Here is a 16,409-nt window from a genome sequence, read left to right on the forward strand (position 1 = left end):
GAGACCAGCTTGTTTGTCACCTCTCCTGATGACCAGAGCAGCAGCCCACGGGGGAAGTCCTGCTTCCTCCCTTCGCTGTCTGCCCTTCCCCACAGGTTGTTTTGTCTCAGTGCTGACATCTCCCCAGCTAGAAGAGGAGACCCTCAAAGGTGCACAGGTGGATTTGATTATAATGCTGGTGAATATTAAATGCGTTTTGGTGAAACACTCAACCAGTACATACATCTTTAATAAAGTAAAATGTCCAGGCCCCCTCTGCTCCCACCTCTCTCTCCCCTCCCACCTCTCTCCCCCTCTCCCCTCCCCAGAGGACGTGGCTGACAAGCCTTTGAGGGGTTTCCCCTTTCTGTGTGCCTTTGCGTGTATGTATGGGCTGGGCGGTGTGTGTATTCTCTAGACATCTTGACGGACCTGTAACTGGGATCTACACACGTGTGCTTGCTGTAGCTCACTTGCCATTTTCCCTCAAAAATAGGCCTGTAAAATCCCTCACTGTAGTGCGTGTTGCCCTGCCTCTTTAAAAACGCCACCAACTCTTCCAGCACGTGAACTCTGCCGTCACTTTTTTAAACATTCTCTTATTTATGGGTACTTAGGTTGTTTCCAGTTTTTTAAGAGATTGCAGCAATGAAAATCTTCAGCTATCATTTTTCACAGTGCTGTGGGAGAACGTGGTTGGAGGTGCTGTGGCGGTGGAGTGGCCCCATACGTGGCCAGGCTTTGTGGGGTTCTGACTCTGTCCTTGCCAATGTTCCTCCCCACAGTGGCTGCCTCTGGGGAATGATGGCTGTGTGAGCGCCCGCCATGCCCCACCAGAAGAGTCTACCGTGGCCCACCGGAAGCGTCTACCATGGCCCACCAGAAGCGTGAGAGCGCGGGGAGCAGCATGTTGGACCACAGGGCAAGGCCGGGTCCTGTCCCCCACCACCAGGAGCCCGAGAGCGAGGACGTGGAGCTGCCCTTGGAGGGCTATGTGCCCGAGGGCCTGGAGCTGGTCGCCCTGCGGCCAGAGAGCCCCACGCCCAAGGAGCAGGAGTGCCACAACCACAGCCCCGATGGGGACTCCAGTTCCGACTACGTGAACAACACCTCTGAGGAGGACGACTATGACGAGGGCCTCCCTGAGGAGGAGGAGGGCATCCCCTGCCACATCCGCTACTGCCCCGAGGACGAAAGCTACCTGGAGGGCATGGACTGCAACGGGGAGGAGTACCTGGCCCACGGCGCGCATCCTATGGACACTGACGGGTGCCAGGATGCAGTGGACTGGACGGCCTGGGCGGGCCTGCACCCCCATGGTCACGGGGCTAAAGGCAGCCAGGACTACCCTGATGGCCAACTGCCCAACACGGAGGATGTGTCCTCCGTCCTGGAGGCCCACGACCAGGAAGAAGACGGTCACTACTGTCCCAGCAAAGAGGGCTACCAGGACTACTACCCTGTGGAGGCTAACGGGAACACCGGCGCTTCTGCCTACCCCCTGAGGTGCGGGGACGGGGACCTGGAGGACCAGGAGGACCAGGAGGAGGACATCGACCAGATTGTGGCAGAGATCAAGATAAGCCTGAGCATGACCAGCATCACCAGCACCAGTGAGGCCAGCCCCAAGCATGGGCCTGAGCCAGGGCCTGCAGACTCTGCAGAGGCCTGCCCACCCATCAAGGCCAGCTGCAGCCCCAGCAGGCAAGAGGCGAGGCCCAAGTCGCCGAACCTCCTTCCCGAGGCCAAGCACCCCGGAGACCCCCAGAGAGGCTTCAAGCCCAAGACCAGGACCCCAGAAGAGAGGCTGAAGTGGCCTCACGAGCAGGTAGGACTCTAGCTGTCCCGGGGAAGGGAGCAGAGGGGCCCTAGAGCAAGGGACCTCAGGGTACAGGCCTCGAAGATGCTGAAGCGAGGCGGTGGGGGGTGCTGGGTGCCTTACAGTTCTAATGGTGGCTGAGCTCTTCATTGGTCCAGTTGGGAGACATGTTGCGTGGATGCTCCGGCCACTCTTAAGCTCACCGCTCAGACTCAGGACTAAAGCCGGTTGAGGGCTGAGGGGCAACTCGTGTCTCACAGAAGACACCCCTCCTCCCACCCTAGAAGACAGGTTCAATTTCTTGCCCACCGCCCTGGGTCTGCTCATGGTGGGGCAGTATGTGTGGGAGAGCCCCTCAATCCTCAGGGGTGTACTCAGACCAGCAGGGCAGTGGCAAAGACGTGGGGGTGCTGGTGCTCACCCACTGCTGCGGCCAGTGTTGGGTGGCCTGGTGGCTGGGGTCGGGGCCAGAGTGCATTTCACAATGGACGGGTGTCTGAAAGCTGGGGGGCCTTGGCCTGACGGGCAATCAGCTGTGAATACCTATTTGGAAAAGGATTTTTTGAAGGCTTGACAAAACCTCGGGGAAGAAACGCATGCTAATGAGGGCAGTGGATGTCAGCATAACTGTATTTTAATTATAGCAAAGTCAGCGTGCATTCTAATAAACACATTTGAAAAGCCGCCTTCCAAAAAAAGCCTCACTGTGAGTATATAAAGAAGATGTGATTATTGGACTCGGGTGAAGGAACTTCTATTTGGCCAATTATGTGGACTGCTTTCATATTTTTTAAAGCCTTAACTACTATTTTTTTCTGAGAATTCATGAATGTGTGTGTGTGTGTGTGTGTGTGTGTGTGTGTGTGTGTGTGTGTGTGTGTGTGTCTCTGTGTACTGAGAGCTTGGGTTTGCAATGGAAATCATATTGACTCCTGGATTTTCAGCACTTGTATTTTAATGTCTCGTCTTCTCTCTAAAGAACATTAAGTGTCAGTTGACTTCACTTTGGGGGTGTTCCTGTCATGCACAGCAATTCCGTGTTTACAGGGGGCTGTGGGATGCATAGGAAGTCCTATGGTGATGGCAGGCATGGGAATTTTACCCCAAGGGACTATGGTAATAGGGGGCTGACCAAGAATAACTCCTAATCCTATGTCAGATAATACCATGAGCAGCTCAGGAAAACTACGCACAACTCAGACATGTGCAGAAAGGAGATGTGGAATGAAATGGAGCCCCGTGGCCTGATAGAGGCCTCCAGGACCTGCCACACCCACGTCTGCCCCCAACTCCCCAGTCAACCTTCACAGAAGAGAAGCTCATCTCTCTCCAGCTGAGACCAAGCCAAGGCCCAAACTGTTGTAGCTGACGGATGTTTGGGCTAGGCTCATAGAAGCTGTTCCGCTCCTGCAGTGTCAACAGCTGCCTGTGGTCCAGGCTTCTGTCTGGTCCTGGTCCTTTTTTTTTTTTTTTTTTTTTTTGAGATGGAGTCTTGCTCTGTTGCCCAGGCTGGAGTGCAATGGCATGGTCTCAGCTCACTGCAATCTCTGCCTCCCCGGCTCAAGCAGTTCTCCTGTCTCAACCTCCCGAGTAGCTGGGATTACAGGTACCCGCAATCATGCCCGGCTAATTTTCGTATTTTTGTAGAGACAGGGTCTCACCATGTTGGCCAGGCTGGTCTAGAACTCCTGACCTCAGGTGATCCACCCACCTCAGCCTCCCAAAGTGCTGGGGTTACAGGTGTTAGCCACCGCACTCAGCCTTGAAGAGACACTGGGCCTTTTAAGAGACACTGGGTGCTGACTCACTTCTGGGTCTGCCCCATGGCTGGCCCGCCGGGTGTGCTCTGGGTGCAGCCAGGCTGTGCAGGTCAGGGAGCCTGAGCTGGACTTAAGGTGGGGAGACATCGCTCCCCAAGAGCTGCTCGGGTGCGACGTCAGGGTGGAGGCTGTTGCTGTGTGTGGCGGCATCACTCATTTACCCTCGTCTCATCAGCCTCTGTCCTTCGGCTCACCTGCTTGCAGGTGGCCTCTGATTCTGCCTCTGGAGCCTGCCTGCCCCCTCTTGATTCATTCATTGGGTTCCAAGTATGTGAACAATAGCATACTAGACACTTTTAGAAATATTTGTGTTCATCTTCAAGAGAGGGGGGTCATCCAGCCATTCCCCAGCCCTCAAAACCCACTCCACAGACAAAGCAGTGGCAGGTCAGGGCTCCTCTTGCTCTTCTGAGCTGCTGGCATAGCGAACACGGTACAAAAGAAAAGGATTTCACATGCAATAGAATTTCATTCACCCTGAAAAGGGAAGGAAATTCTGACACAGGCTACAATATGGATAAACCTTGAGGACATCCTGCTAGAGCCAGTCACAAAAGGACAAGTACTGTGTGATTCCACTTCTCTGAGGCACCCACAGTAGAGTCACAGAGACAGGAAGTAGAATGGGGGTGGCCAGGGGCTGGAGAGAGCAGGGAGTGGGGAGCTGGTGTTTAATGGGTGCAGAGGTTCAGTTGTGAAGATGGAAAAGTTCTGGAGATGCATGGTGGTGAAGATGGCACAACAGTGTGAATGTACTTAATGCCACTGAACTCTACACCTAAAAATGGTTAAGATGGTAAATTTTACATTATGTATACTTACCACAATAAAAGAAATAAGAAATAAAAGGTTTTTGGATGATGAACGGGCTCGAGCCAATTTGGACCCTCTAAAGCTAAGTTGAGCCAGTCTGAACCCATGTAGCCAGAATCACACTGGATTAGGCTGTTCTAGCACTTCACGTGGTGAGAATGGGGGAGAGAGAGAGAGATTGATTGACTGATCAGGGGGCTGTGCAGGGGGCGTGCTACACACTTGTAAACAGCCAGATCTCTTGTGAACTCAGAGCAAGAGTTCACCTATCACCAAGAGGATGGCCCAAGTCATTCATGAGAGATTTGCCCCATGATCCAGACACTTACCTCCCACCAGGCCCCACCACCAGCATTGGGGATTGCATTTCAATATGAGATTGAGGTGGGGACAAATATCCAAACTGTATCACCCACAAAGAAGCAAAAACATTTTGGGCCAAATCAAAACTATTTTGATGTAGCCACAGTAGGGATGAGCTGTGATTACACCCATTCAGGCCTGTGGACCTGCGGACCTGGCGTGTGTGGTCGTGGGGCGGTGGGTGGGCACATCCCTGGGAGGTTTCAGGAGGACATTCAAGACCAAAATGAGCCATGAGTAAATAATACAACCACATCCTGAGTGGGAGTGGGGGAGCCTCCCCTTCTCTCCTAGGTCTTGTATGGGTCATGATCCCACCTTGGCAGGAGTGGAAGGAACACAGATCCTACAGGCTGTGGCTTATAGTAAAGTGACTGTGGGCATGCCTTGTGAGTGTCATTCAAATAAACAGATATCGTTAAATCCACCATCAAATAACAGCGATTTCTGCTATCCTTTCACCTTTTCCACAACTTTAAATATCCCAGATATTCTACTGTGTATATTCCTAAAAGTAGACAGGTAGATTTAGTGAAGTTAACTGGATCATTGGTACCTTCTTTATAGATCATCTGGTGAAACTTGTTTTTCAAATTATGAGTTGTAGGCCTTTGTTTTAATGTCTGTAGCCTCAGGCAGTTCCATCGAGACTAAACTCAGTTTTTTTCTTATTAGGACTAATCTTATTGACCGGAACTGTGGACTCCCCATATTAGGAGAACAGAGATCTGGCCTATGTGAATGAGTGGAAGTTAAATACTGTAGAAAATGCCCTCTGGAAACTGAAATCTAATGCTGACTTACTATTGGTCATTTAATTTCCTTCTGGCTTGGGCACTATTGTTACATTCATTTTTCAGATGTCAAGCTAGTTTTCTCAGAATGTGTGCAGGGCTCGAGGCTGAGTGTGGAGGCCACTGGGTGAATACAGGAGAGGTCACAGGTCAAGCCTCCTGAGAGAACTGCAGACTTGAGCCTTCCATAGAGCCATGTGAATGATTTTTAGCCCCAGTAGGTTGCTGTCATTAAACTATGCACACAGGGCTTCTTGCTTTTAAGTTAGCAGGATGGAAAAATTGCAGGTGTTTGCAGCAAACATGAAGAACCAGCCATGCTGGCCCCTAAGCAATGGTATTAGAAAGGGTTGGTGAAGATTTTCTCATTTGAGAACTGAACAAAACCAAATGGAATTCTCCCTAGTTCTGCAGCTCTGGGGGCTGTAAGCGGCGGAGCTTCCACCTTCCCCACAAATGGACCCAGAGTGGCACCTGGTATGTGAGGCAGGTGACCAGGAGAAGGGGGTGTCAGTGGTTGATGGGCAGCTGCCTCCGCTGCCTGGTTGACCCAGCCCCTTCCTGGGTCATCTCCCACTTTGCCTGGGTGTCAGTCACTGGAGGGTTAGCTCAGTACAAACTGGCGGGTGACCTCCGTAGAGCTTAGGTGAAGGGGCTCTCACAGGGCAGTATGTTTGAGACCCTTAGAGGGCTCTCCTTACTCTTGCTTCTCCCATTATTTTTAAATTGTAGTAATACACTTGTAACATAAAGTTTACCATTTTAAAGTGTACAATTCAGTGGCATTTAGTACAATGTTGTGCAACCACCTGATATTTAGTTCCAGAACGTTTTCACTGCCCCCAGAGGAGACCCTGTACTTATTAAGCAGTCACTCCCCATTCTTCCCTCTCCCCCCAGCCCCCACAATGAAAAATCTGTTTTTTTTTTCTCACTTTGGATTTGCCTATTCCGGATATTCCATAAAGACGGGATCAGACAATATGTGCCCTTTAGTGTCTGGCTTATTTCACCAACATAATGTTTTCAGGGTTCATCCCTGTTGTAGCACGTGTCAGTACTTTGTTCATTTTTGTGGCTGAATGATATTCCACTGAATGGCTATGTTTTTATTTTCATTTTTACTTTTTGAGATGGAGTTTCACTCGTGGCCCAGGCTGGAGTGCAGTGGTGTGATCTCGGCTCACTGCAGCTGAAGGGCTATATTAAGTTTTATTTATCCATTCATCCACTGAGGGACATTTGAGTTGTTTCTACCTTTTGATTAATATGAATTCTGCTGCTGTGACCATGTGTATACAAGCTTTTGGGAAATTTTATTTGGCTAGTCATAACTTTAAGTTTTGTTTTGGCTATTTATTGTTGCTTAACCAATTATCCCAAAACTTAACGGCATAAAACAGCAAATTTGTCTCTCTCTCACTATTGTATGGGTTAATGGGCTAGCTGGACAGTTTTTCTGCTGGTCTCATTTGGCAGCTCTCACTGTGCAGTTAGACAGTATCAGGGACTGGTCGTCTGGATGCTCGGCTGCAGTGGAACGTCTGAGACGGCTTCTTCACCCACAGGTCTGCTGCCTTGGTGTTTCTTCATGCGGCCTTTCTACATAGCATCTCATACTCTTGGCCCTCTTCATGTAGCTTCTCTTTCTCCAAGAGGATAGTCAGTTCTTCTTTTTGGCTTCCAGAAGACAAAAGTGCAAGCTGTCAGATGTTCTTAAGGCTTAGACCTAGAACAGGCCCAGTTTCATTTCTACCACATTCTATAGGTTAAAGTAAGTCTCGGAGCCAACCTTGATTCACTGTGGAATGGGCCCTTCCGAGGACCTGAATGACAGCAGTTGTGGCTCATTGGGGACCAACTCCAAAGATGAAGCCTGAGTTCTGAGAACTTTTTCTTCTCTGATTACTCCTTATTCATATTTTATGTTTTGTTTTATAGATGTAATATATTCACAAGTGTCTTTAAGGAGCTATTTTGATACTCTTTTGTCCTCTCCCTAGCATGTCTTTTTTCTGTAATAATTTTTTTCTTAGTTTATTTTGGTCTTATTTTTCTTTCAAAAGCCTTTCCCAAAATATCTATTCTATGTTGCTCATCATTTGTCATCTTTTTTAAAATGCCCCCTTTTGTTCATTCATATTTGAGAGAAGGACTAGAAGACTGATTGGGAGGCTGGGTGTGGTAGCTCACATCTATAATCTCAGTGCTTTGGGAGGCTGAGGTGGGAGGATCACTTGAGCCCAGGAGCTCAAGACTAGCCTGGGCAACACAGTGAGACCCCCATCTCTAGAAAAAATAAAAATTAGCCGGATGTGGTGGTGCCCGCCTGTAGTCCCAGCTACTCAGGAGGCTGAGCCACTGGGAGGATTGCTTGAGCCCAGGAGGTTGAGGCTGCAGTGAGCTATGATCATGCCACTGCATTCCAGTCTGGGAGAAAGAGGGAGACATTGTCTCAAAAATAAATAAATAAATAAATAAATAAATAAATAAAAAAGAAGTTTGGGAGTTCTTTCAGGCCAAGACTTGTCAACTGATAGCTTTTAGGGGAAAGGGTTTTTAGGGGGAATTTATGCTGATTCCCAATTGTTATCCCCACCCCTCTATCTTACCTCTTTGTGCAATCATAAATGATGGCAGGAACTACTCCATTCCTCTGGAGGTGAAATCTACGTTCTCTTGCCTGAGGTAGATACATGTTTGCTGGGGTTCTGCTTAAGGAAATGTGGGAGAACAATGTGTTTCAGGGCCTGGAAAATGTGTTCTGTATGTAGGCTTTTGGTTCATCTGTTTTCAGTCTTGCCTATCAGTCCCACTCTCCGGGGTACCTGGTGTCTGAGTCTAGTGCCTCTGCAGGGTACTGTGGGACAAATTAGCCTCCTTGTTATCGGTATCCCCCTAACCTCCACCTTTGTTTGCTTTGCTTCATTAATTAACCATTTCCCATTTACTGTCATTGTCTATTGGAGGTGAATTCTCTTCTCTTGGTAACCCCATTCCTTTTTTTTTGTAATTGTGTGTGTTTATACAATGTTTATTCTTCAATGTAATTCCCATGGAGCCTCAGGAAAAAGAGCAGATGGGAGAAATACGTGTTCAGTGTTCAGTTTTCCTTCTGTAAGACACCCGCAACCTGTGTTTTTCACAGAATAGATCATGGACTTAATGCATATAGAGCTACTTTGTTTTTCATGATTGTGCCTTCAATTCTATGTAGAAATACAATCTGTGAATTACCTGATGAAATTTTCCTAATTTTGAATCATCCTTGTATTCCTATAATAAACACTGTTAGAATGCATATGGTAGTGTTTTATTTTTGCATTTTTACTTTTATATTAAATAAGATTATAGTTTTGTTTGTTTCCTTCTAGGCTCTTATTTCATTTCCGTACCAATGGTATGCAGGGCTGACTTGGGAAGCTTACATCTTTTTCTAAGATCTAGGATGTAGCTCTAGTTTACACAGTAATTTTCAACTGAAGGAGATTTTTGCCCCCCATGGGATGTTTGGAAATAATCTGGAGACATTTTTGGTTGTCACGACTGGTCACGATGGGAGGTGCCATTGGCATTTCTTGGGTAGAGGGGATGTTACTAAACGTCCTACAACACACAGGAGAACCCTCCACAAACTGTCTGGCCCAGTATATACACATCGCTGAGGCTGAGAAACCCTGGTTTAAATAAATGTCCAATTTGGAGAGTGAGTCTTTGACTGCCATTTTTCTTCTTCTATGTGTTGGTCTCCAGATTTCCCACTTTTTCAGTTAGTTGTAGTAACTGTAGATTCTTAAAAAAAAAAAAAAAAAAAAAGGATTGCTTCATCTGTACTTCTAGGCTGCTGTAAAGATGTATAAAGTTTTCACTTTTTGCATCATATTCACATTAGAAACACCTGAATTTTGGAGGGAACACATTCAAACGGTAGCAAATTTAGTAGAGCAAATTCCAAAGACATTGAGCCTAGGCCAGTTGTCAGTCCTGGGTATAATTTTAGATGTTTTCAGGCTCTGAAGCTTTGCATTTAAATGCAAATTTCGGAACAAAGATCTGTGTCTCTGCACTGACCAAATAGAAGGTATGTGAATCTTGATTGTTTTACAAGATTTTTTCTGCGGGGACTTTTGCAAGCGTGTAGGGAGAGATGAGAAGTTCCAAGGAAAAGGGTGTGAGGTCTTTGGGGCCAGCTTTGAGCTGGCAAGGCTAAATTATGGGAAGAAGGCAGAGAGATGGGCAGAGACCAGATGTGGGAGGACTTCCTGTGTCATGCCACGGAGTCTGGACTCCACCCTGTAGGTGACGGGAGCCAAGACAGGGCTTGGCGCAAACACACGGCACATTTGTGGTTAAGAAACGTCTTCCTTGCTTCCTTGTGGCCTTGAGGGATGAATTAAGGGGCTGGAAAACTGGGAGCAGGATGGCCTGTGCCCATGGTTCAGGTGAGAGCCGGGTGGGTGGCAGGGGCTATGGAGAAGGTGGCTGAGTTTAGCTCCAGTCCCCAAAAGGTGCTGTGGGGAGGAAGAATTTCCAGCTGCCAGGTCAGCCTCTTAGATCAATTTCTTTTTTTTCTTTCTTTCTTTCTTTTTTTTTGAGACAGAGTCTCACTCTTGTCGCCCAGGCTGGAGTGCAATGGTGTGATCTTGGCTCACTGCAACCTCCGCCTCCCAGGTTCAAGCAATTCTGTGGCCTCAGCCTCCCTAGTAGCGGGGATTACAGGCGTCCACCACCACGCCTGGCTAATTTTTGTATTTTTGTAGAGACAGGGTTTCCCCATGTTGGCCAGGCTGGTCTCGAACTCCTGACCTCAGGTGATCCACCCGCCTCGGCCTCCCAAAGTGCTGAGAATACAGGCGTGAGCCACCGCGCCCGGCCCTTGGATTAATTTCTTCATGCTTAAAATGAAGGAAACGTGAATCATTGATAAGGTGTCCCCTCTTTAACAAAGCAAGAGTTGGTTTATCAGGGCCTCTCTTCGCAGGCAGTGGGGTCTCATCCACAACCCTGGAAAAGAACTGGAAAGCGTTGCTCAGCCAGGTACGGAGGGCAGGGCCACGTGGGACTCCCGTCTCCAGGCCCCCTCTCCCCAGCTCCCGTTTCTTTCTTTCTTTCTTTCTTTCTTTCTTTCTTTCTTTTTTTTTTTTTCTGAGATGGAGTTTCTCTCTTGTTGCCCAGGCTGGAGTGCATGTTGCTGTGCACTTTGAGGGCAGGAACTGGCTCCTGCTCCAGTTTGCATCCTCTGCGCCCAGCACCAGGCCCATCTGCTCAATGCAGGATAAGCAGGTAGCTTCGGGCTGTCCACCCAACCCTTGCAGAGGGTGGAGCTACAGAGAGCATGAGTGGCCAAGATGAAGCCCTCATTGGATTCTTTGACTCTTTCTACTATGTGAGATATTCTCGATGTCTGAGGGATGAATGGCAAACAAAGTGTGGCCTACCCATACAATGGGGACAGTAGTTAGCCCTAAGAAGGAAGGAAGTTCTGACGCACGCTACAACACAGGTGGGCCTTGAGAACGTCACGCTAAGTGAAAGAAGGCAGTTGGAAAAAGACAAATGATTGTATGATTTCACTCACATGTGGCACCTGGAGTCGTCAAATTCAGAGACAGAAAGTAGAATGGTGGCTGCCAGGGGCTGGGGGAGGCGGAAAGGGGAGTTAGTGGACACAGAGTTTCAGATTGCAAGATGAAGAAAGTTCTGGAGATGGATGGTGGTGATGGTGGCACAACACTGTGAGTGTATTTAATGCCACAGAATCATACACTTAGAAGTATTTCAGATGGTAAATTTCATCTTTTGTGTATTTACCACAATTTTTAAAAACTAAGAAAATTAAGATATCCTTGATGTCAGATGCCAGGAGAGCGGTGTCAGGCATCTCACCAGCCGATTCTCCCAGAATTTTTCCTCCATCGGGTAACCACGAGCCTGGGGTATCCCAAAGAGAAGCCTCAGTGTAAAATCAACAATCTCAGTGGAGTGGCTTCATCAGGGAGTGACAGGGGCTTGACTTACTACTGGAGGACAAGGCAGCAGGCAGGGAAGATGGCCCAAGCCTGCTTTGAACTGTAAGGAGCACGCAGAACCTCTTATCCAGACCCAGAGGGCTGCCCTGTTGATCGCACAAACAGCTCAGGGCCAGCGGCGCAGGAAAACCCCAGGGTCCAGCCAGGTCACGGGCACAGGCCTGCACTCACGGGTCATTGCAGTGAGGATGGAGGTATCACTGCAAATGCGTAAGAGGATATTTTCAGCAATAGTAAAAATTTTAACAGATTTTAGAAATGAAAGGGTTCCCCCTGCATATGTCAAGAACCTGAGTTTCTTTCTGAAACTTGGGTGGGACCCTTTAGAGTTGCTTCAAATAGAAAACACACCATTGGCGGCCACTCCCCTGAGGAAAGGCAGACTTCATGGCTGAAGGCGTCACCCGAGTGCTCCCGGTTTTCAGCATCACACGGAGTGGCTCAGGTGCCCATTCATTTTATGAGTCAGCCTGGGGAGAGTACCCACAGATTCGGAGTCACATCTCTGATGGGACACAAGCTCTACCCTTTCCAAGCATTGATGATCCTGAGGTTGATCAATACTGAGCACTGATGTCTGTGAAAACAAATCACTTAGGTGCAGAGACACCGCAATGACCATCCCGCCGGGGGCAACTGCCTGATTCCTTCCACATCCTGGTCAACATCCCTGGCCAACAGGGCAGCCCATGGACAGCTGCTCTGCCTGGCTCCTGCTGAAAAGCCAACAGCACAACAACTCTGCCCTCCATACAAAACCACATGGGCCCTCGAGATCACACTGGGGCGCCCCCTTTGCCCCCACTTCCTTGGGCTGTGGCTGGTCTGTCTGACATTTGCTCTGGGAGATGAGCCAGTGTCTGCCCAGGCCACCACGGGGGCAGAGACGTGAAACAGGCTTCAGCTACTAATTTTCCATTAAACGAGAAGAAAATCAGCTATTGTGAGAAGAGTCACATGAAGGTACCTAAAAGTTGTCACAGTCCACTCACTCGAAATAAAACCCATCCCATTAGGAACATTGTCATTGCAGCCCATCTCCAGCACTCTGCTCTATATAAAAGACTGACTGTGGCAAGATAAGGGTTTAAAATTGAAATCAAAGAGCCATTCCTCAGTGATACCCAGGAAATGAGGCACACGGGCAGATATTCAACCCGCCCACACCAAGAATCCTAAAAGTTACCGTACAGATTGCTCGTTTTCAAGCAACACACAATGATACAAGTAAGTCCTCAAGAAGACTGCATGGGTGGAGGCACTGGACTTCTAATCATGCCATCTCTCAGCTCAGGGGTCCACGACAAAGCTAACCCCACTGAGATGAAAAGCCACTTACCCCTTTTTCATCACTTGCAATACAAATTTCAGAACCCATCCCAAACTGGAAGGAAGGATACGATTGAAACTGAACTCATGCCCAGCTAACCTGGGAAGTACACCCTCCTCAGATAATGGAGACCCACCAATTCCCGGGTGTCAGACGTCACACAACCTCTTCTCCCACCAGGGCTGGGGACCCTCAGGAAAGTCAGGTGTCCCTGAGAAACACCCGGCAACATGCAGAACCACAGGGACAGGAGGCAAGGTTCCAGACAAATACACCCAGTAGACAGTTAAAGATTTCAGAGCTGGAGAGAGCTTAGGACACCCCGATTCTCAGACTGCAGACAGCAGGTGGACACCACTGAGCTGGCGACAGCCCCAAAAGAGGTCAGCTTGACTGCGACGAGGGGACGTCCTGATTATCTGTCCAGTGCTCTGTGACATCACCCCACCCCGCCTCCTATAGCAGTGTTCTATCTACATGAAATTAACCTCACGTATAAAACATATTCCTGGTTCATTTGCAAACAGGCAGCTCTGAGCAGCACATTCAGAAGTTGCCAACTTTGGGAGGCAGAGGAGTTCGAGATCAGCCTGGGCAACATGGTGAAACCCCATCTCTAGGAAAAATTTATAAATCAGCTGGATATGGAGGCACGTGCCTGTGATCCCAGCTACTCTGGAGGCTGAGGTGAGAGGATCACTTGAGCTCAAGTGGTCAAGGCTGCAGTGAGCCAAGATCACACCACTGCACTCCAGTCTGAGCAACATAGTGAGATCCTGTCTCAAAAAGAAAAGAGGTTGCCAGATTAATCCAGTACACACTTCTTTAATCCTGTACTAAATTTTCTCTTTATAGCCAATTCCCAAAGTCAAGTATATTGACTCATAAAAATACCTTCTGGGAAGCATGTGACTGATTTCCAGCTGAGAGGCCCTGCCACTGGATGGTTAAGTTCATAGGCCCCAGAGTCAGGAGGGGGTTGGAATCTCCCCTCTGCCACGCCTGCTACTTGGCCTTGTGTACGCTCGCGCTCGTGCGCTTGTGCGCGCTCTCTCTCACTCTCGCTCTCTCTCTCTCTCTCATGCTGATTCTGCAGGCATTCAACAGGCCTCCCATGTCCCAGGAGCCAGCTCTGTCCACAGTGCTCTTCCTGCTCCTGCTCCTGGCCAACCCTCCAACCAAGGTGTCTAGGAGCCACAGGGAAGAGCGGGTTCTCTTGCTAGTTGCTCTTCCACTAGGCAGTGACACGCTGGCCGAGCTCCGCCTCCACCGGCTCTGAAGACAGCACAGACAACAGTTCCACCTCTTCCACTTCCACTGAGCAGAGGAACTGCGTCTGAATGAAGCCAGAAATGGGGCATTTGGGGACCACAACAGAGAATGGATGCCTAGCAGATGGGATGACGACAAACTAACAAACACCCAGGCCTTGGACCCACGCCTCCCGGTAGGCTCCCTCTCCTCTCCCTCTCCCCTCCATCACACTTCAGACCTTCCTGGGCCTGGATCACCTTCCTGGAAAGCTGACCACCCCCATGCCTGTGGGCGCCACTCCCCTGCCCTACCACCACAGGGCAACATGGGGCCACATCACGCCACCCTGCAGCTTCTGTTGGAAGAGGCTGAAATCCTGGCAACACCCACCACCCATCAGTCCCAAGTCCCCGAGCATCATTACCTTCATGCAAAAGGCACTAGGTTGGCTGGTTTATCTCATAAGATGAGAAAATGATGTCCATCACCACAAATACATTGTTAGCTGGTATTGATAGCTGTTAACACCCTGAACAAAGACTACATGAAAATGATGGAAACTAGTGTAAAAAGTCGATGATGTGCAAAATAACAAAATCTAACCTAGCAGTAGCCACTCCCTACCACTTGTCACAAGGAAGCACGAGGAACTCACAGCAACTGGCAGCTCCTGCAGGGCGGACACTCCAAGGTCAAGGCTAGAACATAAATGACAGGGAACAACTGAGGATGACCCTGAGCTTCACAGATTCCAGGGACTCTACTGGGGCCATGGGTCCCAGTGGAAATTTGGTGGCACGGGCAGCATCTCCTGGCATGGTCAGGGTGGGGGCTCCCCTCAACCAGTTTGGTCCACCTCCATGGACCCTTTGGCCACTGAGTCACACATGCTGGCCCCACCACCTGCTTTGAGAACCAGGGCTGTACCCTACCCTCTTCTCCCTACCCCCTCATCTGCCTGTGCACCCAGGGGGCCACCACCATTGCCTGGGGGTCCTCACGTTTGGAGGAAGCAGCAGAGGCTACCAGTGGCGCCAGCTTGCTGGCATGGGTCCCAGACATTGCCACCACCACAGCCACTGATAGCACCTGAGGAGACCCTCTGAGCCCCCTGCCTGAGGCCAAGCAGCAGAGAAAGCCACATCCTCTAAGGCCCCCATGGGTGAGCACCCATGTGACAGCCCCCTCCAGACCACTGCCCTTGCCTGGAGAAACCACTCCCTAAGACCCCTCTCCTCCAGCTTGCCCAGCCACACAGGGAAAAAAACTCACTTAAACTGTCCACCGGCCTGCTTCCACTCTGTGACACAGCGGCTGTCCTGGGGACTGCTGAGCTACAGGGACCCCCAGTCAAAGAGCCAACCCACTGACCATGAAGCAGAAAGGCCCTCCTGAGGAGGGCCCCAGGGATCACAGAGTGAACTAGTATCAAATACCCCTCCACAATGGACCCCATAACAAAAGGCATAAGTAACAAAAAAGAAAGGTCGACAATGGCAAATGATTCTCCAATAAAAAAATACAAGAGGAAGAATGACAAACCATTTACATCAACAGAGAGACTGAAGCAAGGTGGGCAGGCAGTCCACAAATTTAAAAGGCAACAACTTTTCTACAGACCAGCCATGATCAGCTAGAAAACAAGGCAAGAGGAGGGGATGATCCCAGTGACAACAGCAGCACAAGTGAGAGATGCACAAACATGCATGAATAAAGCAATGAAGCTCCAGTGATGGAGGCAAAGGACTTTTTACATAAATCAAAATCTGGATGAGAAGAAAATACAAAAGCTCTCTCCTCTCCCCACCCCCAACCCCCACCATAAAACTCACAGAGCAACCTTAATCAAAATCCCAATCAGAATATGGGATGAATTTAGTTTATTCTAAAGTTTATCTAGCGGCCGGGTAGGGTGGCTCATGCCTGTAATCCCAGAACTTTGGGAGGCCAAGGCAAGAGGATCACTTAAGCTCAGCAGTTCAAGACCAGCCTGGGAAACTTGGAAAACCCCACCTCTACAAAAAACACAAAAATTAGCCAGGCGTGGTGGACCCTGCTAATTGGGAGGCTGAGGTGGGAGGATCACTTGAGACCAGGAAGTCAACGCTGCAATGAGCCGTGTTTGCACCGCTGCAATCCAGCCTGGGTGACAAAGTAAGACAGTCTCAAAAAATAAATTAAATAAAATAAAGCTTATCTATTCAAAGG

General features: G+C 49.2%; 2 protein-coding genes across 9 annotated transcripts in view; one reads left to right on the top strand and one right to left on the bottom strand.

The window, feature by feature from the left end:
• LOC134728421 (golgin subfamily A member 8B-like) overlaps positions 1-16,409 on the bottom strand; it is a 58,553-nt gene that overhangs the window by 29,778 nt on the left and 12,366 nt on the right. The gene's annotated exons all lie outside the window — the stretch shown is intronic.
• LOC134729171 (amyloid-beta A4 precursor protein-binding family A member 2-like) lies at positions 361-6,480 on the top strand. Its single transcript, XM_063597100.1, has one exon. The coding sequence runs from the start codon at positions 851-853 to the stop codon at positions 1,817-1,819; it is 969 nt and encodes a 322-aa protein (XP_063453170.1). The 5' UTR covers positions 361-850; the 3' UTR covers positions 1,820-6,480.

The sequence above is a fragment of the Pan paniscus genome, chromosome 16, assembly GCF_029289425.2.
Source record: "Pan paniscus chromosome 16, NHGRI_mPanPan1-v2.0_pri, whole genome shotgun sequence".
Lineage (NCBI taxonomy): Eukaryota > Metazoa > Chordata > Mammalia > Primates > Hominidae > Pan > Pan paniscus.